This window comes from Microcaecilia unicolor, chromosome 1 (assembly GCF_901765095.1).
Source record: "Microcaecilia unicolor chromosome 1, aMicUni1.1, whole genome shotgun sequence".
Lineage (NCBI taxonomy): Eukaryota > Metazoa > Chordata > Amphibia > Gymnophiona > Siphonopidae > Microcaecilia > Microcaecilia unicolor.
The window spans coordinates 682,621,192-682,648,439 of NC_044031.1; the positions used below are offsets into that span (position 1 = coordinate 682,621,192).

General features: G+C 41.5%; 1 protein-coding gene across 2 annotated transcripts in view; it reads right to left on the bottom strand.

The window, feature by feature from the left end:
- Positions 1-5,845: 5,845 nt before the first annotated feature.
- Positions 5,846-27,248, bottom strand: part of RBPMS2 (RNA binding protein, mRNA processing factor 2) — a 143,656-nt gene continuing 122,253 nt past the window's right edge. For both annotated transcript variants that reach the window (XM_030187939.1, XM_030187932.1), the window contains 2 exons: positions 8,373-8,447; positions 5,846-6,964 (listed from right to left, as the gene is read on the bottom strand). In XM_030187939.1, coding sequence (XP_030043799.1) covers positions 6,909-6,964; positions 8,373-8,447 — 131 coding nt within the window. In that variant the 3' untranslated portion in view covers positions 5,846-6,908. The remainder of the gene's footprint in view (positions 6,965-8,372; positions 8,448-27,248) is intronic.

Below are 27,248 nucleotides of genomic sequence, written 5' to 3' on the forward strand. Positions count from 1 at the left end.
AGGATCAATTCTCTCTGCAGCTCCATGTGACCCTGGCCCACTCGCCTAACTCTGCATTGCCCCAGTATACTGTACTATTTAGACTATGAGGCCACTAGGAATAGACCCAGTACCTGCAAATGAAACTGTAAACTGCTTAGGGCTAAGCAGTATATAAATAATTAAACAAATAAACGACTTAACACAGGACTGCTTCACTTGCATTCCCACCAATATATTCTTACAGGTTTAATGACTCCTGAGGCAGGCCCACACACCAAAACACAGCCATGTGGGGTCCTTACATGTGTTATTTTTTGATAATAATAAAGGTCATTGATCATTAAACAGCCTAATTCACCTCACTACTTCGCTAACAGCATATGGTCATTAACTGGGAAAATATCAGTAATTTTCTGGCTGTAGCAAAAAAATGGCCTTACTGAGCAGGAAAGACCTACATAAGGGTACACTAAGGCCAGTTTATACTGCAGCCTAGTAAATGGACCCCAAAGTTTGTATCTAAGGCAATAGCAGACATGCCAAATCATACACAGACCCTACTCCAGCTCACATACTTTTGTGCCGCAATCTCAAGCATTGGTTCCTGTGGCCAAAGCAAGCTGCTTCTTCATTGCAGACACAGCTGTCTGTGGACTCTCGGATCACTGCTGCAGCACTCTGGTGCTTCCTACAGGTTATCAAGGCCTCTCACTCCACACACAGGCTAAGTGCCTCTTGCCCTTTCCCTTCACACATGTATGTAACTCAGGACAATCCAGGTGAGAGAAACCAGTGCTCCAGCCCAGGAAACAGACACTTCATTTATTATCATACAACCTGAGAGTATAAGTTGCATTATTTTTTTTCTTAGGGCAGACCCAACCTGTACTCTGTATAAGGGGACCCTCCCTGATCCCGAACCAGTATACACGCATTGCCATACTGGGACAGACCAAAGTTTGGTATCCTGTTTCCAACAGTGGCCAATCCAGGTCACAAGTGCCTGGAATGATTCCAAAAGAGTAAAATCAATTTCATGCTGCTTATCCCAGAAACAATGAGTGAATTGTCCCAAGTCCATCTTAATAATACTTTAAGGACTTTAGAAAAGTGCCCAAAGTTTTCATTAAACCCATTACGCTACTTACAACAGTCTTTGGCAACAAATTCCAGAACTTACACATTGAGTGAAGAAATTCTGTTTTAATTATACCAACAATTATCTTTATTGTGTACTCTTTCCAACTACAAGGGGTAGGGGGCAAACAAGCGAGCACATATACCTGTTCCACTCTACTTGTGATTTTATAGACTGGTCATAATACCCCTCCTTCATCTTCTCCAAGCTGAAGAGTCTTAGTCTTTTCCATCTTCCTAGGGAAGTCATCCCATTCCCTTTATCAGTTTGGTCACCCCTTCTCTGTATGTTTTTCTAATTCTACTGTATCTGAGATCCAGTGACCAGTGCACAAAATATTTGAGATGCAGTCACACAACAGAGCAAAACAAAGGCATGATATTGTTTTAATTCTCCATTCCTTTAATTTTTAAGATTGTAGTTTTCTTAGCCACCACTGCCCACTGAGCAGAGGGTTTCAAAAGTATCAGTGATGACACCTAGATAACAGTGTGGAGCCTTGCATCGAGTTGCTATAATTTGGGTTTCCCTTCCCTATATGTATGCATTTTTTCACATGAAATGCAATCTGCCCTTATACTGGAAGATTGGGCTTCTAAATGGCAATCTTATCTCTTGCCTCAGAAAGCAGATTGCTTTTAGCTGTTCTGGGGGGTTGGTACACACAGTAAGAGGGAGTGGAGAGAAGGCTCATGGTTTTAAGTGTTACCTACAGTATCAAATTACCTTGGAATAGCTTGGAAACAAGACGTACAGCCATCTGTGATCCTTATCCTTGAACCCCAGTATGAAAGTGGATACAGTTTACAACTGTAAAATGGATTTCAATCCATGTTTCATTTACAAATCAATCACAGCCCCCCACCACACTGCTAGCTACACCTACAATACCTATGATAGTTTTGATATTTTCAGCCCAGCTCTCTAGTTTGAGTATGATACATGATTCATACAATATGAGCATTGGACACTGTTGTGATAAGCAAAGAGGACACAGTTTCTTTTTGGCAGTAGTATGTGTTACCTTTGTGTTCTACTTTATCATTATGATTTGGGGGGAATTTTTTTAAGTTTTATGGGGCATTCCTCAGATGTAATTTTACTATGTAGTTCCCCTTTTAAAATGTATTGTATGTATGTTTTTTATAGATTAAGTTGGTTTTTATTGAATTACTGTACAAGTTATATATATATATTAGATCCCTGCTCCAGGTGCTTGGTTACCAAAACACAGGCCATGTCAGGTCCATTTAAAGAACTGCTTTTGTTCTGTTCTGGAAAGGTCTTATGCTTTTTGTTTTGCTCTGGTTTCTTGTTATACTCAGAACCCTCTCTTTTCTACCTCAGTGTTGATAATGTAATAAGAATTTCAACTTAAGTTTCATACCACATTGACTGTATTTATTTATTTTGTTACATTTGTACCCCGCGCTTTCCCACTCATGGCAGGCTCAATGCGGCTTACATGGGGCAATGGAGGGTTAAGTGACTTGCCCAGAGTCACAAGGAGCTGCCTGTGCCGGGAATCGAACTCAGTTCCTCAGGACCAAAGTCCACCACCCTAACCACTAGACCACGTATATGCTAACACCTTATTGTAGAACAATGTACATAGTCTTTTCCTCTCCACAGCTTAGCTATCAGATCAAAGATCCACTAAGTATAGGAAGTTGTTAGCAAGTGGGGCCAATCCACATCAGAACTTGTCATGATACCAAAAATAAGAAGCACGGGTGGTAGTACTGCTTTGGAACACAATTTGGTCATTATAAGGTAGTGATATTTGCCTTAGGCTAGTCTGCCTTTGAGGGGCTATATACGTTTCACTTTAGAGGTCCAAAGTCCAGGGATAACACAAGGATAGGGGATGCACTAGGTTAACCTTCAGCCTTACACATTGCTCCTGATCAAATCCTTCAGAAAATGGAAGAAACAACAGACTGAATAATACAAAACAGCATAAAGAATGTCAATTTAAATGTAAAGCACTGATAAGGAAGGCAGTGAGGTACTTTGAAAGAAAAAAAATGCACTGGAGGCACACACACACAGTAGAATTTTTTTTTTTCAAGATATATTAAAAGCAAGAAGCCGGCCAAAGATTCTGTTGGACTGCTAGATGATCGAGGGATAAAAGGGGCAATCAAAGAAGACAAAGCCATAGAGGAGCGATTAAATGAATTCTTTGCTTTGGTCTTCACCAAGGAAGATTTGGGAGAGATACCAGTGCCAGAAATGGTATTCAAAGCTGATGAGTGAGAAACTGACTGAATCGCTATAAACCTGGAGGATGTAATGGGGAAGTTTGACAAATTTAAGAGCTGCTAGCAAATCTCCTGGACAGGGTGGTATTCATCCCAGAGTACTGATAGAATTGAAAAATGAACTTGCGGAACTATTGTTAGTAATATGTATCTTTAAAATTGAGCGTGGTACCAGAAAATTGGAGGATGGCCAATGTAACACCGATATTTAAAAAAGGTGCCAGAGGAGCTCCGGGAAATTATAGACCAGTGAGCATGACATCAGTGCTGGGCAAAATGGTAGAAACTATTATAAAGAAAAAATTACAGAGCCATATTCAAAAGCATGGATTAATGAGACAAAGCCAACATGGATTTAGTGAAGGGAAATCTTGCCTCACCAAATCTATTACATTTAGTTGAAGGTGTGTACAAACGTGGATAAAGGTGAGCTGGTTGATATTATGTATCTGGATTTTCAAAAGGCATTTGCCAAAGTACCGTATGAAAGACTCCAGGAAAAAATTGGAGAGTCATGGGATAGGAGGTAGTGTCCTATTGTGAATTAAAAACTGGTTAAAGAGAGAAGACAGACTGTAGGGTTAAATGGTCAGTATTCGCAATGGAGAAGGGCAGATAATGGGGTTCACCAGGGGTCTGTGCTGGGACCACTGCTTTTTAACATTTATAAATGATCTAGAGATGGGAGTTCACTAGTGAGGTCATTGAATTTGCTGACAAGGTTATTCAAAGTTGTTAAATCATGAGAGGATTGTGAAAAATTACAAGAGGCCCTTACAAGAATGGGAGACTGGGCATCTAAATGGCAGACAACGTTTAATGTGAGCAAGTGCAAAGTGATGCATGTGGGAAAGAGGAATCCAAATTATAGCTATGTAATGCAAGGTTGCACATTAGGAGTCACCAAGAAAGATCTAGGCTTCGTCAATGATACGTTGAAAGCCATCGTAGCACACTGAGCAGAGGGTAAGAAAATAGAATGTTAGGTATTAGAAAAGGAATGGAAAACAAAAATAAGGACCTTATAATGCCTTTGTATTGCTCCATGGTGCGACCGCACCTCAAATATTGTGTTCAATTCTGGTTGCCGCATGTCAAAAAAGGTATACTAAATTAGAAACGGTACAGAGAAGGGTGGCGAAAATGATAAAGGGAATGGGATGACTTCCCTATGAGGAAAGACTGAAGTGGCTAGGGCTCTTCAGCTTGGAGAAAAGACAAAGGGAAGATATGATAGAGGTCTATAAAATAATGAGTGGAACAGGTATGTGAATAGTTTACTCTTTTCAAAAATACTAGAACTAGGAGGCATGTGATGAAGCTACAAAGTAGTAATTTTAAAACAAATCAGAGAAATTCTCTCTTCACTCATCATGTAATTAAACTTGAATTCATTGCTTGAGAATTTGGTAAAGGTGGTTAGCTTAGCAGGGTTTAAAAAGGTTTGGGTGGCTTTCTAAAGGAAAAGCACAGACCATTAATAAAATGAATTGGGAAAAATCCACTGCTTAGTTCTGGTATAAGCAGCATAAAACGTATTGTACTTTTACAGGATAGTGCCAGGTATTTGTGACCTGGATTGGCCACTGTTGGAAACAGGACACTGGGCTTGATGAACCTTTGGTCTAGCCCAGTGTGGCAATGCTTATGTACTTAGGGCATGCCAACACTACCCTTCCCACAACAGTCCTGTAAAAATGCATACCTGGCCATCATACTTTTTAATATTAAACTTTGCTTTGTAAGTGCATGTGTATAATCAGGTTGATTTCCAGAAGTAATTTAGAGAGGTACATGGGCTGTTTGAAAAGTGGTCCATGTTGCCATGGTTCTTTGGTTTTGTGTTATTTTGCTTGACTGGTGCTGTTCTTTGCCATCCCTTAGAAGCAGCCACCTAGTTCGCTTAATGTTAAGGCAACCCTGCAAAAAACCTACTTGGTTTAATTGAAGTGATACAGCTATTACAGCTAAATGAACATTAAACTGCCCAATCAATGCCTTAGGAGTGGAGGAGTAGCCTAGTGGTTAGTGCAGTGGACTTTGATCCTGGGGAACTGAGTTTGATTCCCACTGCAGCTCCTTGTGACTCTGGGCAAGTCACTTAACTCTCCATTGCCCCCGTTACAAAATAAGTACCTGAATATATGTAAACCATTTTGAATGTAGTTGCAAAAACCTCAGAAAGGCAGTATATCAAGTCCCATTTCCATTCCAATATTGTGGGAGCTAACAGAACTGGCTCCTATGCATCCAGTTGAGTCCAATATGCATTCCTCTTCCAGTGGCCAAAATGGCATTTTCAGTTGATGCTTTCAAAGTTACTGAATGCTTTGCTAGTTTACTATTAGCCACAGCAGTAGAATGACAGTTCTGAAGACAGCAGTATGAAATGGTGATAAAAGCTTGGTGACCTGCTCCCTCCTAGCCAATGTGTCCTTGCAACATCCCTGAACCTCAGGGATTAAAGTATCAGCACCAAGTTTATGATGTGGATATTGCCACCCACAGCCTCAGTAGTAGAATAAAATATCAGAAGACAAGGATTTTTGCATTTCATATATTATCCAGTTTCACATTCTCCTAGGATCAGAAACAAAGCAACTCATTGCAGTCTTAATACAAGCAAGAGCCATGGTTGTAGATACTTCAGCACTTCAAGCAAAAGAATGCGAACAAAAACAAAAAAAAATTGCACAAATCTTAATGTTTTGTCCAACAGAATAATAGTCACTTTTTGGCTCTAACATTAACTTATCTTACAGATTACAAATTTTTTTTAATAATTAAATTGCACACAAATGCACACAAATCCTTTGATGCATAAATACTTTCTTATTACACATGGTACAAAAATACTCATACTTTTTTCTGTATTCCCACAAGGATGGCAATATTTGGCAAGACTGGAAAGTTTCCCAATCAGAAGAATGTGGTGGTAAGGGAGTAAGACACCTTATTTTACAAATGTTGGATGAAAGAAGAAAACCTAGGTTTCATACAGGATGAGAAACAGGAACAGTGCATTTAACTTAAAAAACAATAATTCCTCTGGTTTTACTGCAAACAGGAAAGAGACTAGTATTTGAAAGCCAAGTCCTCATTGAAGTAAGATAAATTATCAATAATTAGGCCAAGACCTGTTCCTATGGTTACACAAGCACTAAAAAAAAAAAAAAAAAGGATGTAGTTTAATTCATGCCAGGAAGCAATCATGCAAAACTGGTTTTTCTTCAGCAGAGCTCCATAAAGTTTGAGGAGACCCCCAAACATTGGTCTGTATTCAGTTAAATCTCATCTTGCACCCGTTATCCTGGTTAGGTAGAATAATTTTATTTTTATCCGGATTGAGCCTCTCAGACCAGGCTTTGGTTTACCAGAAAAGATGAGAATCTTGGTCAAGAAAAACTGATTCAGTTTTGGGGAGACATGAACAAGGGAACCCACAGCCCCTTATGAGGAGAAAGTGAAGTTACAGTACAGTTAGACACTCCTGGGTGCCTACAAAAGTTGAATTGATAGTGGGATCATTCCTGGCACATCACTTCATGGAGACAAAGTGAACTCAAGCTGAGAAGAGAATCTAAAGAGGAAAAAAAAAAAACAATGGTATTAAGTGGCCACCACATTTACATATCCTATATAATAATTCTCACCACCAAAGTTCTAAAGTAGCTGCCTGTGTCCGTGGCACCTGGAGTTGCTGAGCTAGGCTCCGTAGCCAGGCTGACGTCACTCACAGCTGATTCCCAGGCGGGGGGGGGGGGAGTAGGGAAACACACGCGGAGCAACTTGCTCCGCGTGTTTCCCTACTCCTCCCCTTGCCTGGGAATCAGCTGTGAGTGCACCGCTCAAACACCCCCTTGGCGCATCACCCAAGCCCCCCCGGCACATCAAACCCCCCCCCCCCCCCACCAAAGCACATCAACACCCTCTCCACCCGTAGCTGCCACTGGTAATGCTGTCCGGCCGCTGCTGCTTCTCCTGTTGAGCGGCAGCTACAAAAAGAAAAAAAGCCATAAATGTTTTTAAACATCAATCACAGCACCGCACACAGCCATTGGCTGTTGGCTCTGCAGCCGCTCCTCCTCTCGCCTCCACGTCGCTGCCCCTTGAGTAAGACCCTGGAGGAGCGCAGTGATGCGAGAGGAGGAGCGGCTGTAGAGCAGACAGCCAATGCCTGATGGCTGTCTGTGGTGCCGCGCTTGATGTTTAAAAACATTTATTGCTTTTTTTTTCTTTTTGTAGCGGCCGCTGCTGCTCAACAGGAGCAGCAGCAGCTGCAGGTGGCAAGGGGGTTTGATGCGGGGGGGAGGGGTCCACATACTGTCTCTCACATACACTCTCTGACACACTATCTCTGTCACACACACAGACACTGTCTCTCACACTGTCTCTCTCTCTCATTCTGTCTGACACAAACACTCCATCTCTCACACACACTCCGAGGAAAACCTTGCTAGTGCCCATTGTCAGAAACGGGCCTTTTTTACTAGTTTAATTATAAGTTGTCAATTAGGGAAACAGAATATTACCCCATCTCAGTCTATTGAATTAATTGGATTAGATATCCCAAAGTCAGTCTTACACAAGTGGCACTAACTAACCCCCCCCCCCCCCCCCCCCCAATGTCTCCCCCTTATGATCATTCTCCAAATTAGTCTATGGTTCATGTTCAGAAACCTGATATAAGTCTACTGGGCTCAGGCATGGTATGTTGTGCTCAGGTCTAGGAAGAAGAAAAAAAAATCTCCTTGGAGCAGTCAGTTTTTCTCTTGCTCCCAGGACCAATTAAAGTTCCATATGCTGCTTAGGCATGTTGTCTGGGAAGAACAAAAATCAAGGAGGGTGAAAACATTTATGATACAACCAGCTCTGTCCCTGTCCCTATACAGGTAACAGGGCTCAAATGAAGAGAGATTTCATTTTAGTTATGCTGCTACACCAATGACTAATAGGCCCAGATAAAAATGCATCAAAGTAGTACTTACTAAATAGCTTTAACAAAATTGACGAGACTTCCATCCTTGCTGTGTAGCTTCGGATGGAGAAGGATACCAGCGCATCTGCAAGAAAGTCAGTTTCTCAGTACTGCACAGAACTTAAAACCCGAATAGAATACATTTACTTTGCCAAAAATACAATTAAAAAAAAAAGTGTCCCTTTAGTGGTAAGTCACACTAAATACAAAAAACCTCAGCAGTTGCAAGCACATGCAACTCACTCATATGCTGTACTATTTGGCTTAATGTTCTGGTTGGGGCTATAAGTTTCATAGCACCAGTAGATACCATTTCAATTGACCTGGAGTCAATCTACAAAGAATCTTTGTTATGACTAGTGAAACCCACTTAAGTCATGTAGCATCTAATTCATAAAGGGGAAGGAAATAAAATTACAGTCTAAGGTTGTAAAGCAAGAAAAACCTTCCAGCAAGTAGCCCAGATTCCGAAAGGATCAAACTTCTTATGCTCAGTATCAGATTACCCCTTGTAGTAAAGTATGAATCCAAACCAAATTTTTTAAAAACTCACACAAACAGGATGCTCCTGCTAGCCCAAGGTCTAAAGCAAGCAGTGCTCTGGGTTCCTTGCCAAAAGCTGCGTTTTATGGAGTACGCATGCATCAGTACAGAAAGTCTGGTTCATGGGTTGCCCTCAATTGCTGGCAGCAGCACTAGTTAAAAATTCAAATGTCAAGTTAACACTTAAAACATAACTGTCCTCAGTTAATGCTGTATCAAAAATCTGATACTTTTGAAACAAGGATTCTGTACAGTTTTTTTCCCCCTGCCTAAGTATTTCATTTGTACTGAAAGGGTAAATTCCCACATACCAGAAAATTTCAGAATTTCAGCCAGTATTTAAACACACATTTGAAAAGCATTTTAGTAGGCCAACAAAAGCCTGTAGCTACATTTATCTGCAGAGCATTACCCTCATAACCCTAGGTCAGCCTACAGTTACAGGAAGTTGGTCAGGAACTAATGTCCAAAAATTTGAACATGCTCAGCCAAGAAATTTAGAGTTCCTGTACAGTTTCAAACTCTTACTCCAGACAGCAAAGCCTTTAGTCACAGCAACACTATGTATGAATGATTACAAAATATAAATATATATCTAATCCAATAGAATGTTAGCTCTACCCTGTCTAAGACCTGCTCTCCTGTGCACAAGTTGACAAAATTGTACACAGATGGGAGCCCAGACATCCCTCATACAAAATGATGGAAGGCAGAAGTGTTCAACTGTTTATACTGCAAAGACTGTGTTGCAGAACTGATGTTTCTACTCTGTCCCCCATTTATTTAGCCAAAGAGCTAGCAGAAATAATTCTCAATTACCTGCAGTAATGTAAGTCTTGCTGAAAATTATGAAACCCAGAGTTACTGCAAGGTGTTAGGGCAACCTTGGAGATTAGCAGCTTTGTACCTCCCTTGAATTTAATTGAGACATTGAGGGTGCCCCACCACCCCAGATTTTGATAAACTCAAATCATGATCACTATTCCTGCATATTGGATTATTATGCTGCTTTATACATGGATCCCAGGGGGTGTGATGTGCCACCTCCAGTTGTCCAAAATGCACCACCACATTTAATTTGTAAAGCATCTTGATGGACCTCCACTCAAACTTTGTTGGAAAAGTTACATTGGTTATTGGTAGAGTTATAGTTAAAACTCTATGGTTGACTAAGGGTTACACAGTACAGGTCCTCCTTATTTGAAGAATAGTAGTCGTGGCATGGTGTTGATGTACCCTCTCTGATATTTTAGAGAGGCTCATTTGAGAGCTAGAGCTTTATCAGTAGCTCCACCCATACTATGGAATATTACCTTTTGAGCTTCATTTGACTGATTATGGTAGACTCAGGAAAATGGGCTTTTGTATCTTACATTGTATTTTTATGAATTTTAATTATACATCGCTTGTAGGCTGTATATAAATAGTTGTATGTCTGTTGTCTCTACTTTCCTGTCATTATGGAGGTCTTCTCATTTTTTAAAAACATTTGTAGCTTATGAACCAGTTTGTTGCCACAGTTGAAAGGCAGTATTAGCAAACATTTGCTACTCCCCCTCCAGAAGGAAAATGCATTAATTTTCATTTAAAAATAAAACAAGCAGATCATTGATATAAGGTATGATGGTCATGTTTAACCTGCCTTTGCTGACGATGGCAGGTTGGCGGGGGGGCTAAAATGTGCCTCCTCACCTCAGGCTCTGAACCCCCCACCCGCCGAAGTCTGGCTACACCCCTGCTGTTAAGCATAGCAACATCTGTTGAAACTGACAGCACACTTCAGCACCACCATGTTGAAACTGACTATAATTGTGCATATTTAAAGATAAACCAAAACCACTGTATTGTGCTCCAAGAAATACTCTTGATCTTCAGGGCTGTATAAATGTGACTTATTGTTGAGTGGAGGAGTGGCCTAGCGGTTAGAGTACCAGTCTTGCAATCCAGAGGTGGCCAGTTCAAATCCCACTGCTGCTCCTTGTGATCTTGGGCAAGTCACAACCCTCCATTGCCTCAGGTACAAACTTAGATTGTGAGCCCTCCTGGGACAGAGAACTATCCAGAGTACCTGAATGTAACTCACCTTGAGCTACTACTGAAAAAGGTGTGAGCAAAATCTAAATAAATTGCGAATTTTTAAAGATAAACCAAAACCACATTTAGCACTTGTAGCATGCGCCTACAAGAAATACTCTTATCTTCAGGGCTGGAAAAGTGTTAGAAATACAGTGAACGTTAATCATTGCCCAATATGCTCCAATCCACTAGGTTAATGAATTGCATATCTAATTGGAGATGCAGGCAAGCTCATGTGCATCTACCTTGCTTACAGTAAAAGGAAGAGGTTAAATCACCAGATTGATAACCCCTAGCCTCACCTTTTCTAACAGTGAAAATTTAACAATCCATTGACTTCTACCTCGTAATGTCATCCATTATCCTTTCCTATGTTTTTGGTCTCATGCATTACACCAGTGGTCTCCAATTGTTCTCACACTATTATCGGCTTTTGTCTCACCTAGAATGTAAACCACACTGAACCCTGGAAAGGGGATATTGATATTAGTGGTATACAAGAATTGATTTGTTAACAGAGTGCATCCTTCAGGTATTCTGGTCATCAACTTAATGTGTGCCCATCTATAAATGGCTCCAAAATTAGAAAATGTGTGCCAAAAGTGTCACTTAGAACTTAAGTGACTGATTTAAATAGTTATCTGGTGGGAATTTGGGGGGGGGGGGGTCCTAGAACACAAATTGGGAAACATTTCTGTAAAGGCATTTACCTAAAAGGTATCACAGATTTACATGTATTTTTTTCTTTGGGGTGGTGGTGGGGGGAGGAGGTGCAGTACCCCAGTGACCAAACTGGGCTCACATACATGACTCTGGGGAAATTCATGCTGTGTGACCTTGACAGATTGTTCATTGCTAGCTGAGCTCAATTCAAAGGAAAGGAATAAAAGGATTTAAAATGGGAGAAACCCCTGAATCATATCATAGCTGTAGCAGTTGGCAGTTCCAGAGCAGCTAAGACATTGGGCTTGAAAGTAAAGAAAGATACCCTTATGAATTTATTTTGTTATATTTGTATCCCACATTTTGCCACCTATTTGTAAGCTCAATGTGGCTTACATAGTACCGGAGAGGCGTTTGCAGACTCCGGTGTAAACAAATACAAAGTGATATTGTGGTTAGATAAGGTTCATGTGGCACAGTCACATTATGGAATCGTACAACGGGAGAGTTGTGTTATGTCCATTACGTAGTTTAGTTTAGAAATCAAAGGCTAGAATGGGAGCAGGCAAAAAGAAATGTTACTCCACACAAATAGCTAAAGCCCTTCAAAGGGAAAATGTACTATATTTTATAATCACTTATTGAGACCCTGATTGCCCAGCCTCCCCCAGATCAGATACCATCTGTTGAGGATTTAGCAATCTTTGTTAATAAAATAACAGCTGTACGCCGCTCCTCCTTAACTCCCAGTTCTAGCAATTTCCCCCCCTGTGCCGAGCTTCTTCAAACCTCCCTCCATCTCAACTACCCAAAAGGCCATGCAGATATTAAAAACCACCGCAGCCCCCTCTGACCGCATTCCTGATATGATTTCAATCTACAGTACTTCCCTACCTGCATGCAAATTGTCCACAGTTCAAGGAATGGTGCCTATATATGGAAACAAGCACACATTTTTCCCCAAAAGACCCAAAACTAGCTTATTTTTCTATTACCCTATTACACAGATGCCATATATATCTAAAATAGCAGAACGTATTATCTCTGACCAGCTTGAAGACTTTAAAGAAAACTATGGTAATTCACTCCATCACAACAGGTGTCAGAAAAATCCCACAGCAATGAAAACTGCCCTTTTCCAATTAAACCCTGACAATTTCTTGAAAATTGGCGCATCTAGTGTCCCAAGGATCTGAATGTCTGGGTGTTAAGTCAAGAGGTTTAATACTGAATAAAGGAGCTATGAAGATATTAAACAGTATTGGCGCTAATAGTGAGCCTTGTGGACCCCCACAGGGCAAACTGAAGGACTGAGATACGGAGCTCTGCCACAGAATGGCCTGTGTACATTTTGACAAGATAAGAATTGAACCAGTCTCACAACCATTTCAATAGAGTATAGGCTATAGTATAGTATATGGTAGAAGCTATTATCAAAAACAAAATTACAGAGCACATCCGAGGACATGGATTACTGAGACCAAGTCAGCAAGGCTTTTGTGTGGAAATCCTGCCTGACCAATTTACTTCAATTCTTTGGAGTAAAACATGTGGACAAAGGGGAGCCGGTTGATATTGTGTATCTGGATTTTCAAAAGACGTTTGACAAGGTACCTCATGAAAGGCTACAGAAGAAATTGGAGGGTCATGGGATAGGAGGAAATGTCCTATTGTGGATTAAAAACTGGTTGAAGAATAGGAAAGAGTGGAGTTAAATGGGCAGTATTCACAATGGAGAAGGGTAGTTAGTGGGGTTCCTCAGGGGTCTGTGCTAGGACCGCTGCTTTTTAATATATTTATAAATGATTTAGAGATGGGAGTAACTAGCGAGGTAATTAAATTTGCTGACGACACAATGTTATTCAAAGTCGTTAACTCGCGACAGAATTGTGAAAAATTACAGAAGGACCTTATGAGACTGGGAGATTGGGCGGCTAAATGGCAGATGACGTTTAATGTGAGCAAGTGCAAGGTGATGCATGTGGGAAAAAAAGATCCCGAATTATAGCTACGTTATGCAAGGTTCCGTGTTAGGAGTTACGGACCAAGAAAGGGATCTGGGTGTCGTCGTTGATAATACACTGAAACCTTCTGCTCAGTGTGCTGCTGCAGCTAGGAAAGCGAATAGAATGTTGGGTATTATTAGGAAAGGTATAGAAAACAAGTGTGAGGATGTTACAATGCAGTCGTATCACTCCATGGTGTGACCACACCTTGAGTATTGTGTTCAATTCTGGTCGCCGCATCTCAAGAAAGATAGTAGAATTGGAAAAGGTGCAGCGAAGGGCAACTAGAATGATAGCGGGGATGGGACGACTTCCCTATGAAGAAAGACTGAGGCTAGGGCTTTTCAGTTTAGAGTAGAGACGGCTGAGGGGAGACATGATAGAGGTATATAAAATGAGTGGAGTGGAGCAGGTGGATGTGAAGCATCTGTTCACGCTTTCCAAAAATACTAGGACTAGGGAGCATGCGATGAAACTACAGTGTAGTAAATTTAAAACAAATCGAAGAAAACGTTTCTTCACCCAACGCATAATTAAACTCAAATTCGTTGCTAGAGAACGTGGTGAAGGCGGTTAGCTTAGCAGAGTTTAAAAAGGGGTTGGACGGTTTCCTAAAGGACAAGTCCATAAACCACTACTAAATGGACTTGGGAAAAATCCACACAACTCCAGGAATAACATGTCTAGAATGTTTGTACGTTTGGGAAGTTTGCCAGGTGCCCTTGGCCTGGATTGGCTGCTGTCGTGGACAGGATGCTGGGCTCGATGGACCCTTGGCCTTTTCCCAGTGTGGCATTACTTATCAATGAGATCAAAGACCGCAGATAAATGTAAAGATATTAGTATAACTGTCTTGAAATCCTGGTCAAGATAATAAATAAATGTGTTAAGGCACAGTGCCGTCTGTGCTTTGAAGTCTTCTAAACTCGGTTTGGTTTGGATGTAAGACAGTCTTCAAGAAAATCCCCAGATTGAACCAATACAAAAAAAAAAATTCAACAATTTTAGAAATAAATGAAAGGCTTGAAACAATGAAAATTTGCAACATTCTGGATGTCTAATAACTGAACAGAGGTGTTGCCTTCTTTCATTGTTCTGAACTGAGGCCCTGCTGAAGACTTGAAGTAACCACAGTGTAAATAAAAACAGTTATTGAAAAGCATACAATAAAACAGGAAGGTAAAGGATCCTGCAGAGAAGTGGTAGCTAGCTTTCCACAAAGCCCTAGTAGCATCTTGAATTGATGGAAGATTAAAAGATGAAATCTTACTCTTAGGCAAAACTGCTCAAGCAGTATCCGATTCTACACTCTAACAAGCTAAGTGGCAAAGGGGAAGATACAATAAAGGTTGATTGCATTGATGAAGTCCAGTAATCTTGTCAAAAATATATTTCACGATAAGAGCAGAGATGAATCTGAATCAGAGTATTCACAGGTTGCAGAATACTATACAATTTAGCAGAGCAGTAACTCTCCGCTTAGAAAAATATTCTTTTCGCCATCAGAATTGATTTATAATAGTATGCTATCATTTTATAAGCATTTAAGGCATCAGATGCTTTTTCCTCAATATGCATTCTTTTTGTCAAAATTAGCGTTTCAATAATAAGAGGAGATGGACCAATACCATACAGATTTAAGTACATATGTATTACCACACTGGGAAACAGCAAAGGTCCAAAGCCAGCAAGTTTCCAACAGTGGCCAATCCAGGTCACAAATACCTGGCAAGATCCCCCCAAAAAGTTCAATACATTTTATGGTGCTTATCCCAGAAATAAGCTGTGAATTTTCCCCCAAGTCATTTTAATAATGGTCTAAGGACTTTTCCTTTAGAAAGCTGTCCAAACCTTTTTTAAAACCCGCTAAGCTAACCACCTTTACCACATTCTCTGGCAATGAATTCCAGAGTTTAACTACATGTTGAGTGAAGAAACATTTTCACTGATTCATTTTAAATTTACTACTTTGTAGCTTCCTCGCACGCCCCCTACCTAGTCCTAGTATTTTTGGAAAAAGAGTAAACAAGCAATTCATGTCTACCCGTTCCACTCCACTCATTTTATAGACCTCTATCATATCTCCCCCCTCAGCCATCTTTTCTCCAAGCTGAAGAGCCCTAGCCGTTTCAGCCTTTCCTCATAGGGAAGTCGTCCCATCCCCTTTATCATTTTCATCGCCCTTCTTTACCTTTTCTAGTTCCAATATATCTGAGATGCGGCGACCAGAATTGAACACAATATTGGAGGTGTGGTCGCAACATGGAGCGATACAAAGGCATAATGTCCTCATTTTTGTTTTCCGTTCCTTTACTAATATCATCTAACGTTCTATTTGCTTTCTTAGCCACCGCAGCATACTGAGCAGAGGATTTCAAAGTATCAACGATGATTCCTAGATCCTTTTCCTGGTCAGTGACTCCTAACGTGAAACCTTGCATAACGTAGCTCTTTCCCACATTAAACGTCATCCGCCATTTAGACGCCCAATCTCGTAAGGTTCTCTTGTAATTTCTCACAATCCTCTTGCGATTTAACAACTTTGTGCAGTCAGCAAATTTAATTTAATTACCTACTCCCATATCTAGATCATTTATAAATGTTAAAAAGCAGCGGGGTCCCAGCACAGACCCCTGGGGAACCCCATTAACTACCCTTCTCCATTGAGAATACTGACCCTTTAACCCTACTCTTTTAACCAGTTTTCAATTCACAATATTTCACTACCTCCTAGTCCATGACTTTCCAATTTCCTCTGGAGTCTTTCATGAGGTACTTTGTCAAACGCCTTTTGAAAGCCAGATACACAGTATCAACCGGCTCACCTTTATCCACATGTTTGTTCACCCCTTCAAAAGGAGTGTAATAGATAAGATTTCCCTTCACTAAATCCATGTTGGCTTTGTCTCATTAATCCATGCTTTTGATTATGCTCTAATATTTTTTTGTTCTTTATAATCTCTACCATTTTGGCACCACCCTGGGCAACACTGAGGTAGTTGCCCAGGGTGGTGCCAAGTATCAAATGTCTTGCAAAGTAGCAGTCCATAACAGCCGTACATCTAGAAAACTTGAAGTCTCCTAGGAGAGAGAAAAAAAAAAAAAAAGAAGAGCAAAGTTTTCCCATGCTTAGTTTTAGGTCCCTAAATTCTCTTCATTGTGTAATTTGAGGAGCCTTGAGGTGGATAAAAAACGTGAACCTGATAAAAATGTGTGTGAGGCACCAAAATAGTATCCAAAGTATGGCCTGTGGTATGAGGACAATTATAAGGTTGATATAAATGTAAAATATTGAATATGGGTAGAAAACTCAGCTACAAATGGAGCCTGATCATCATCCAGGTGAATATTAAAATAACCTAAGATGAACAATGACTGAATGTGAAGCAGTGTTTATGAAGACTGATAAGATGCAAATGCAACAGGCGGTGGCACATAAACCAGTAAGAAGTCTTCAAATGTATGATCTCTTTTGGAATCATCTTCACGTCAACTAGGCTAAGTGTGATAAAGGTAGAACACGTAAGACCAAAGAACAACAAGGTCTCCGATATGAATATAGAATCATAAGGTCTCCTAGGCTAAGTGTGATAAAGGTAGAACACGTAAGACCAAAGAACAATGAAATGGAATCGCAAGGTCTCCGATATGAGCATCTGTTGGTGCAGCCATTATAGTAAGCCAATTCAGAATCTTGAATCAAGTTTCTGAAAGGCATAATTATCTAGGTTACATTGGTGAATAAGATCCTGATAATGTGCGTTTGCTCAGAAGAAAACTAAAATAAACCTACCTGAAAGATAGTTGAGAGCAGAATCTAGAGGGCTCTGGAAGTATGGGCCTAAGGTTGCTCAATGTTCTTACCTGCAGAAGATCAGTGTGATGCAGGGACTGGTCTGCATCCTAACAGGAATGGTAGAGGTAGTAACCATATAAAAAGATGGTGCAATACTAAACAGCGTCTACCTGCAAAACAGCAGAAAAATAAAAATATGGCATCCTCAGTTGTGCACGAAGGAACATGGTCTGCTCCTTGTGTGTACTCCTTTAGCACACACCAACAGCATAAGGTGTGTGCTGCAGTGAGATTGTATTTAACCAAGACAGCTTCTTATATCATGTCCAGGGGCAGGACCTATCCACAATCAGGCTGGAATCTGCAAGGAAACAGAGCTATCTTTAGTACGATCAGTAAGAAAACTCTCAAGAGAGCTAAGAGTTCTATGCCCCCAAGGTGAGATGCTAGAACATTAGTCTTTTGAAAGGTTTACCAGATTTTTTTTGCTTCTGTCCCACATACAGTCACTACAGCTGTACATCAGACATATCCTTGCTGAACTTAGTGCACAGTGTGGCAGAGTTTGCAGACTCTCAATCAGAAAGGTGCAGCACTCTGGCTTACTAGCCAAGCAGGAGTGCTTTCAGCACTGGATCCAGGCATCTACATTGCTTTTGATGTGACATCCAGGAATTCTACATTAGGTATTGGCATGTGCAAACTTGTCCAGCTGTGTCAAGACCTAGAACCAGCGGTTCAGGAAAAACTGGTGCACGTCCCTTGCTGAAGTGACAGCTTTTCGGAGGACAAAGTGGAAGTCCTCATCAAGAAAAGGACTGATATCATGAAGTCCCTCTTGGCCCACACTTTTTGCAGCCTCAATTTCTCAGAGATTTTCTACTCTCAAAAGATGTAGGTATACTCGTGCACCCTTTCCCAGCAGTCCCAGGGGGACCTGCTCTAGATCTTGGCAGCAAAGGCCTGAAAAAAAAAGCCCAGCAAGCTAGAAATGAGCTTTTGACTGGCTCCAGGAGAGCATGGCTGCTATAAGTGACCATCCGAGATGGCCTGCCAGTATAGGGGAGGCAAATTTCCCCACACAAAATAGTCCCTTATACCCTCCGACCAGTGGGTTCTTATGATAGTCTGGGGAGGGGGGTTATGCCCTAAATGTGTGTCAAGTGCCTCAAAATTCCTGTCAAACATGAAAGTTCAGCTCTCAGCATCAGGCCATGCTTGCAGAGGAGCTCTCATCCCTTCTACAGGCCCATACCACCAGGGAAAGGGAGGAAGTAGTTCCTTGTGTCTAAAAAGATTGGAGGATTTTGTCCCATCCTAGACCTAAGGTTCTGAAAGAATATCTGGTCAAAATGTTTAGGACGGTTTCCCTGTGCACTCTGCTCCCCATGATTCAGGCAAACAGTTGACTATGCTCTCTGGACTTAAAGAATGCCTACACCCACATACAGTATGTCCATGTCACAAGAAATCTCAGATTTCAAGTGGTGAACACACACTACCAGTGTCACATATTGCCCTTTAGCCTTGCCATAATTGCAGCATGTCTATGCAGATGGAGTGCACATGTTCCCCTTAGATGATTGGCTGGTTAAGAACATACCCAAAGATAAACTCAAGAATCAATGCAGAGAACCATTTGGGTTTTGGAGCTTTTAGGTTGTTGCAAACTACCCAAAGTCCCACCTCCTGCCAGTTCAGTGATTGGAGTTCATTTGAGCCCTGAGACACAGTTCAAGTGCAGGGCGTCCTTCTGGATATCAGGGCAGCAGCAGGTCTGTCTCAGCCAGGTCACAAGCTCAGCAGATGTTGAGGTTGTTGGGGCACATGGCCACCATAGTGCGTCTCCATTTGAGAGAGGCTCAAATGGAGCCTAGCTTCTCTACTGTCTCAAGCCTCAGGGAACCTAGTGGCGATACAAAGGAGCAGATCACAAAATAATTCTTTTCAAAAGCATCTTTATTCATGTGAGGTCTAGAACTAAAATAAGTCTGACACTTGCTGCTAGTTTTGCTGCTGAATTGGTATGTGAGGCTGCCATCTCCTGGAATGAAGTGTTTTACAGCAAAGGTGGTAGAGTGGCTGTTCCATAATGCTTGATTATTCTCATCCCAACAGACCTTGGTCAGTATCTGGCTTATTTTAATTCTAGACCTCACATAAAGTGCTTTTGAAAAGAATCCTCCATTTATGACCTGCTCCTTTGCATCACTGTTTGAATTTTGTGGATCACTTGCCCTGTTACCTCATATCTGCCATTCCCAGTTTGAAAGTCACTTTTGTGGTGGATGATTTAGCCCAAGCTGATCAGACTTACATTCCAAATTTCCCCCTTCCCCACAAGACCTTGACAGATGCATCCAACCTAGGCTGGGTAACTCACATGGATAGGCTTCACACCCAGGGTCACTGGTCCACTCTGGAGACTCTGCTTCACATCAGTTGACAGCTATTTGGAAACACACTGAAGGCTTTCAGAGATCAGCTGCTAAACCCGAAACCTTATCACATGACTGATCAACCCCTTTGCTATCAATGATCAAGCACTACCACCTTAAAAACCTTATATCGAATAGGGTCTCTCTATAATCGATGACCTAAAATATGTTACAATCCAATTTACTACTCAGGAACCTTCATGCAATACCATAATGTATTCTTCTTTACCATGTATGTATGCACATGGTATATATACATACCATGATCTGTTCCAAATACGTTATGTTCCATGTATGTTACCATGTATATATGCACCTTAACGCATTACCATTTGTAATTCTGTTACCCGGAAATGGCAACTGCCATTACAGCAAATGTAAGCCACATTGAGCCTGCAAGTTGGTGGGAAAATGTGGGATACAAATGCTAAATAAAATAAACAAAATTCTCATCTAACCAGATTGCGAAGTACTACATCAACAAGCAGAGAGGCACAGGCTTATACCTCATTTCAGGATGTGGCAATGGGCCTCCAGCTAACGCATGGTGCTTAAGGTTATGTCTTTGGACAGCAATTACAACAGCCTGGCAGACAGACTGAACAGAGTGATCAACTGCACTAGAAGACTCCGAATATGGATGCAGCCTGCCAGAATTTGAGTGTGGGACACTCTTGGTAGATCTTTTTGCCACTCAGAGGCTCTCAGTTCCTACTCCAGACTTGAGATTACACAGCAGACTAGGGTTGAATGCCTTCTATCATTAAGGGAAGAGTCTTCTGTATCCAGAGATACTTTTCTGGGCACGACCTTGTTCAAACTCAGGCAGAATCGTGGAACCATAAGACAGATATGGCTCCCTCTACTTATGGAGTTAGAGGGGTGTCTTGCATCCTGGCCTCCAATCCCTAGCCCTCACAGCTTGAAAGTTGAGCGTGTAGTTTGGTCCCTCCAACTGTTTTGAAGTTGTCTCCCAGATCCTGCTTGCTTCCAGGAAAGGTTCCACTAAGAAGTCGTACAATGTTAAATACAAGAGGTTTGCCATCTAGTGTGAGGGCAAAGCTTTAAGTTCTTTCTTGAGGTGTAGGTACAAGCTAGATTTACTTTAAGTGAATAGCACCATTATGCCATGTCAATGGTGTGCACTCATTTTGATTTTTTGGTGATAAGGTATGCCATTTTACACAGAGATGTTAATGCCCCTATGTAAGTCATTAATGAGACCCCATTTGGAGTATGGTGTTCAGTTTTAGAGGCCATACCTAGCTAAGGACATCAAAGACCTGAAGCAATCCAGAGCAAAAAGACAAAAAAAAATGGTATGGGGTTTGTGCCAAAAGCTGTTTGAAGAGACTTGAGGACCTGAATATGTATACCCTAGAAAGGAGGAATAGAGGAGATATGATGCAGATGTTTAAATAATTGAGAAGTATGAATACACAAATGGTTTCCAGATATGGGGAAGTGGTAGAACTAGAGGACATGGATTCAGATTACAGGGTGGTAGACTTAGGAGTAATGCCAGGAAGTACTTTTTCACAGAGGGTGGTGGATGCCTGGAATGTCCACCCGAGGGAGGTCGTAGAGAAGAAAAAGGTGACGAATTCAAAAATGCATGGAAGAAAGACTGGAATCAAAACTTGTCAGTGCTTAGGCAGGAATTCCAGTATTGGACAGACTTCTACAGTGTGTCCTACTTACAGATGAGCAGGAGTGGGTTTTGATAGCAACTCCAGCAGTTGGGAAATAGGACCAGTTCCGGGCAGATTTCTACAGTCTTTGACCCAAGGATAGCAGAGACAAGATTAAGAACAAGTGTGTGTGTCACATTCACCAAAAGAGTTGATAGTGCAAACTGACATTTTACTTGCTATTTTGGATTGCTGGTTTAATCAAGTATTGAAAATGAATATGACTTTCCAAAACTTATAAAACCACTCTTCCTTGATTGTGTGACTGCCTTATTTGTTATGCCAGTATTTGATCACATCCAACTGCAACATGGAGTGGCAGGTGTGGCTCTGACTGCCTTATTGGGCAGAATAGATGGACCAGGCAAGTCTATCTGCCATTATATACTATGTTTCCTTCCCAATAGAAGTTGTCCAAGTGTAGAAACAATTGAACAACTAGTTGCATATCCATTGTGAATTGTCTTAAAACATTCAAAAGATCACCACATTCTTTGCCATATTCCTGCCGAAAGTACAGCACAAAGAAAGGATGCCGAGACTTACTAAAACCATAGTAACATTCAGTTTTAATTTTGAAAGCTTTAACCAGTCAGCTGACCTGCTGCATAGTATACTTAATATCTCCAATTTCAAGAGGGGACAATGTGGCTATTCATGAAAAACAATATCACTCGCTCCCCTTATCGGTTGATGCAACTTCCTGTATTCCTCCAAAGTAAACTTGGGCTGGGAGAGGTTCAGGCTACACTGACTGAATCCTCTTTCCCCACACAAGATATATGTTACCTACTTTTGTCAAGTTTACCTTTCCCCTTTGTGTGTTTTATTATGGTCCTCTATATCTGTTCTATTTAATCCATTGCAGTTGAGAAAAAGCACAAAAGACCTGGGATATTTCAGGATTTAGACAATTGTACATTGAAAATCAAACTAAAGCATGATACTGGCAGCTTCATCTCAGTTCTTCAGTCTTTTTCAGCAATAGTAGGTCCAGGAAAATCATAGCTACCAGTCATGAATGGAAAAAAAAAAAAGTATCCATGAAAGGCTTCAAAGTAAAAACCACTACAGTCAATGTTGCTTCTATCACATGGGAATAACTATAGAGTTCAGGCCCATGTCAGCAGCTATATGGTTTTAGGCTCTGCAAAGTAAACATTTAGGAGAAACCAGCAACTTGTATATATTAAGAGGAAAATTTGTTGCAGCAGTCTTGCCTAAAAGGGGTCTGAAAAACTCCCACTGTATGCAAAAGACTCCCCCCTGTGGTGCACAACAGGGTAACATAGTAGATGACAGCAGATAAAGACCTGTACGGCCCATCCAGTCTGCCCAACAAGATAAACTCGTTTACATGGCATGTGATCCTTTATATGTATACCAAAGTTTGATTTATCCTTGCCTTTCTCAGGGCACAGACCGCAGAAGTCTACCCAGCACTGTACTTGTACTAAGTTCTGAAGCTAACGTCAAAGCCCCTAAAAATTTACACTCCAGCCTATCCCTATCTATTCAGTCACAATCAGGGCATAGACCGTAGAAGTCTGCCCAGCTCCCATTTTGTTTCCCCAATTACCAGCGTCGCCACCCAATCTCCCCGGAACCATTCATTCTAAACAGAATTCCTTTGTGTTTATCCCACGCATGTTTGAATTCCATTACCGTTTTCATCTCCACCACCTCCCGCGGGAGAGCATTCCACATATCCACCATCCTCTGTGAAAAAAATACTTCCCGACATTTGTCCCGAGTCTGCCCCCCTTTAACCTCAATTCATGTCCTCTAGTTCTACTGCCTTCCCGTCTCTGAGAAAGGTTCATTTGTGGATTAATACCTTTCAAATATTTGAACATCTGTATCATGCCACCTTTGTTTCTCCTTTCCTCTAAGGTATACATGTTCAGGTCAACAAGTCTCTCCTTACAAATCCCATACCATTTTTCTAGCTTTTCTTTGCACCGCTTCCAGTCTTTTTACATCTTTACAACGACTTGTAGAGGAGCAATACCTCCTTTCTTCTACTGTTATGCCCCTCTCAACGCAGCATAGCATCCTTCTGGCCATGGCCATCGCCTCGTCACCTTGTTTCTTCACCTTTAGATCCTCAGCCAGCAACACCCCAAGGTGTCTCTCCTGAGTCGAGCTTACTTATCTCTCCCCTCCTATTCTGTTTCTCACTTTCGGGTTTCTGCACCCCAAGTGCATAACTCTACACTTCTTGGCATTAAATTTTAACTCTTATTACATGAAACCCCTTTTCCTTTTTTTTTTTTTTTAATTTGCTCTTATCCTGCAATAAGCTTATATTACTACTACTACTACTATTTAGCATTTCTATAGCGCTACAAGGCGTACGCAGCGCTGCACAAACATAGAAGAAAGACAGTCCCTGCTCAAAGAGCTTATAATCTAATAGACAAAAAATAAAGTAAGCAAATCAAATCAATTAATGTGAACGGGAAGGAAGAGAGGAGGGTAGGTGGAGGTGAGTGGTTACGAGTCAAAAGCAATGTTAAAGAGGTGGGCTTTCAGTCTAGATTTAAAGGTGGCCAAGGATGGGGCAAGACGTAGGGGCTCAGGAAGTTTATTCCAGGCGTAGGGTGCAGCGAGACAGAAGGCGCGAAGTCTGGAGTTGGCAGTAGTGGAGAATTCCATAAATTAAATAAACTTTAAACGTGCAGTGCTCAGTTATCACCTATTACAACAGAAAAAGGCTCTTAGTAATAGTGTGTACCGGACATCATAGCACTGCTGCCCTGTCTTCCTCCTCTAATTATCCATTATATTGCAATATTATTTAGTTAAAGAGGAGATCCTCTTATCTTGTTCACTTATCTTATGGCTGCAGTGCCGTTCTTTGTTGATGTTGGTCCGCCTTTTCTTCTGGTGTAATGGCTGACAATATTGTGCTTGTGATCCTCTAACTAATGTTCATTATTCTTAAATCAATCCATCAGTTTTCTTTCAACTGGATCTTTTTGTTCTGTTTTGTTCTCTGTTTTGCTGGTGTCATCGCATCATCAGAACTTTATATCTCTGGTCTGGGACATCATTTCCTCCCAGACTCCTGAGGCAGGCCTTTGGCCGAAACACAGTACTGTGTCGAGTCAACAATAAAAGTTTACTCCTTTTATATACCATCTCATTCTATGTCCTGAAGTCATTGGTCCACTTCCCACTTTGTTTATTTGCATCTTTACCCCGTCGGATTTAGCATTCATCCACTTTGTGGAGACTGTACCCCATTTGCTTCCCCAACTTTTACCATAGCTGCTGTTTTTCTCCAATGCTGTGGAACCACTTCCATCTCGAAATATCCACTGCAGATCCACAAGGACTTTGTGCTCCCCTAGTATGCCAGGATCTCAATCCCATTGGCTTCATCCAGTAAGTTCATAAGCCATGAATTGTGGGTTATCTACTTCACTCCTGTATGTATCTATGCAGCAGTCTAGTGTTTTCTTCCATAAACAGTGAAGTTCATCCAGCAAGTCTGCCTTTTCCTTTCCAAATATTTATCCTCAGCATCTTTCAGTTTTGCAATGTCATCTGACTTGCCTCCTCTTCCATAACACCTAAAAAGTCTTACCTTGCTTTGTGTTTCTCCAGGACTATATATACTTTGTAAACACTATCCTATTAGCTTTATTTTTTCCAGTCAGCTCCTTGAAAAACCATATTTTTTCCACCACAATCTTTACTGTGACTAAGTTGGGTAGCTCAGAATTCCTAAGTATCAGCCAGCTAGAACAGTGGTTCCTAATCTGTGATGGCAAACCACCTTGGCATCATTTCTTCTTGCTGACTAAAAGTTTCAAGTGAGCCACTTGTTTCCTGCTGGTTCTGTGAAATCAGAACTTTGGAGGACCCTGCAGTGTTGCAAGATCCCACGGTGTTCCAACTTCAGAAGGAAGTCAGAAGAGGTGGTGTAGCAGCAGCAGCAGTAAGTCCCTCTACTGGCTGGAGATCTTTAGACAGGGAAGGAGCACCACCATGAATTATAGCTGTGACGTGCTTGTTTCACTGCATATATGTTTAGTGTGTTTCAAACTCAGTGGTGAAAGATTTATACGCTTCAGTAATGGTGTGAATCTTTTCTGACTTGCTTTGTAAAAAGGGAGATTTTATCACATACGCCCATATTTTGATTTTGTCATCTGCTCATAACTGACCTGAAGGATTTGCCTTAGTGTCAAAAAATATACAGTCAATAAAAAAAAGTATTACCGTATTTTTTTTCTTGCTTTTCTATTACCTTGCAAGGTTAAACTCTTGTGATTGAAACGCTGATAGCAATCATGGCTCCTGCACAGACCCTTACCAAACAGCACAGCATTCTAGTAGCTACCCTATCCAGCAAGCAGCACCACACCTCTAATATTTGGGGGGGGGGGGGGGGGGCTACTACTAATAGTACAAGATACACACAACGCTGTACACTAAACATGGAGGCTGCATGACATCCATAATCCCAGTTCTGAGCAATAAGCTCTGCCCAGTCTGCCACCCAAACCAAAAGCACCACCCCAGGCCCACCTCAGAAGCCCTGGTTTAGTGACCTAACTAGAGCAGGAGAGCTCCCCAGTCACTCCTGCCCTTGCTAGTTCCAATCTCAAAATATAATGTTCCCCATGATTTAGTACAGAAAAGGTTAAGTTAGAACTGAATTGCCTTGGCAGACCATCTCCATAGACAAGTTATTGTAGCATGGCATGGACTTTAACTTGCACGGTAACACTAAGGGGGGCTTAGCAACGAGTGAAGTAATGTTTAACTCTGTTCAACTATTTTTAGGACAACATTTACTTCTTGAGAAATACCTCAAATGACATCTATATGCACATTGTCAGTCAAGAAATAAGGGCAAGAACATTTATCCCTCAATAAGGGCAAGAACATTCATCCCTCAAAAAGTCTCATTGAAGTGAGAAATAAACTGAAGTATATCACATTCTGCAAAAGATTACACTTCTATTCCTTCCACCCCCAAAACACTACTCTTTCCACAAAGGATTGATCAGTTTTAGGCAGCTGTGCCACACCCTCTACAGAAAAAGAAAAAAAAAATCATGTTATTAAAATGTCCTGCTTTAAAAGAGCAAACAAAAAAGAATCCACAAAAACACTAGGGCAGTTTCCCAACCTTGTCAAACTTGGGCCTAACTTTTTCAGAAGTACTGTGCAACACACCAACCTCTGCAGAGCACACAGACGCTCATGATCAAAAGCAAACTCCAGCGCTAGAGGCTGTTAATGCCATACTAGCGCTGGAGTTTGCTGCCGACCCATGATCAGAGCCCTCGGGTGCGTTGCTACAGCATGCAAATGCATGCTAAACAGGGCTCTCAGCGCAAGTAGCTTGCAAATGCATGGTAATCAGCGCTTAACACATTCATCCCCAATGATCAGCGGCCAGCGCGCCAAAGATTGGGTCGCTGGCCACAGCAAAATCTACGCCAGCTCCGAGCTGGTGTTAGGGTTTGCACCGATCATTGGGAAGGAATGGTGAGCCCTGTCCAGTGGATCCGCCCGACGATCTCACCCCCCCCCCCCAAGTTCAGGGAGGGCTGGAGATTCGGTGCGTTTCCAGCCCCCCAAACCCCCAGAAAATATCAAGTGGCTGCCGCCGCCGGCCAAACCCTCTCCCACCCAGCGAGCGACGGGGGGGGG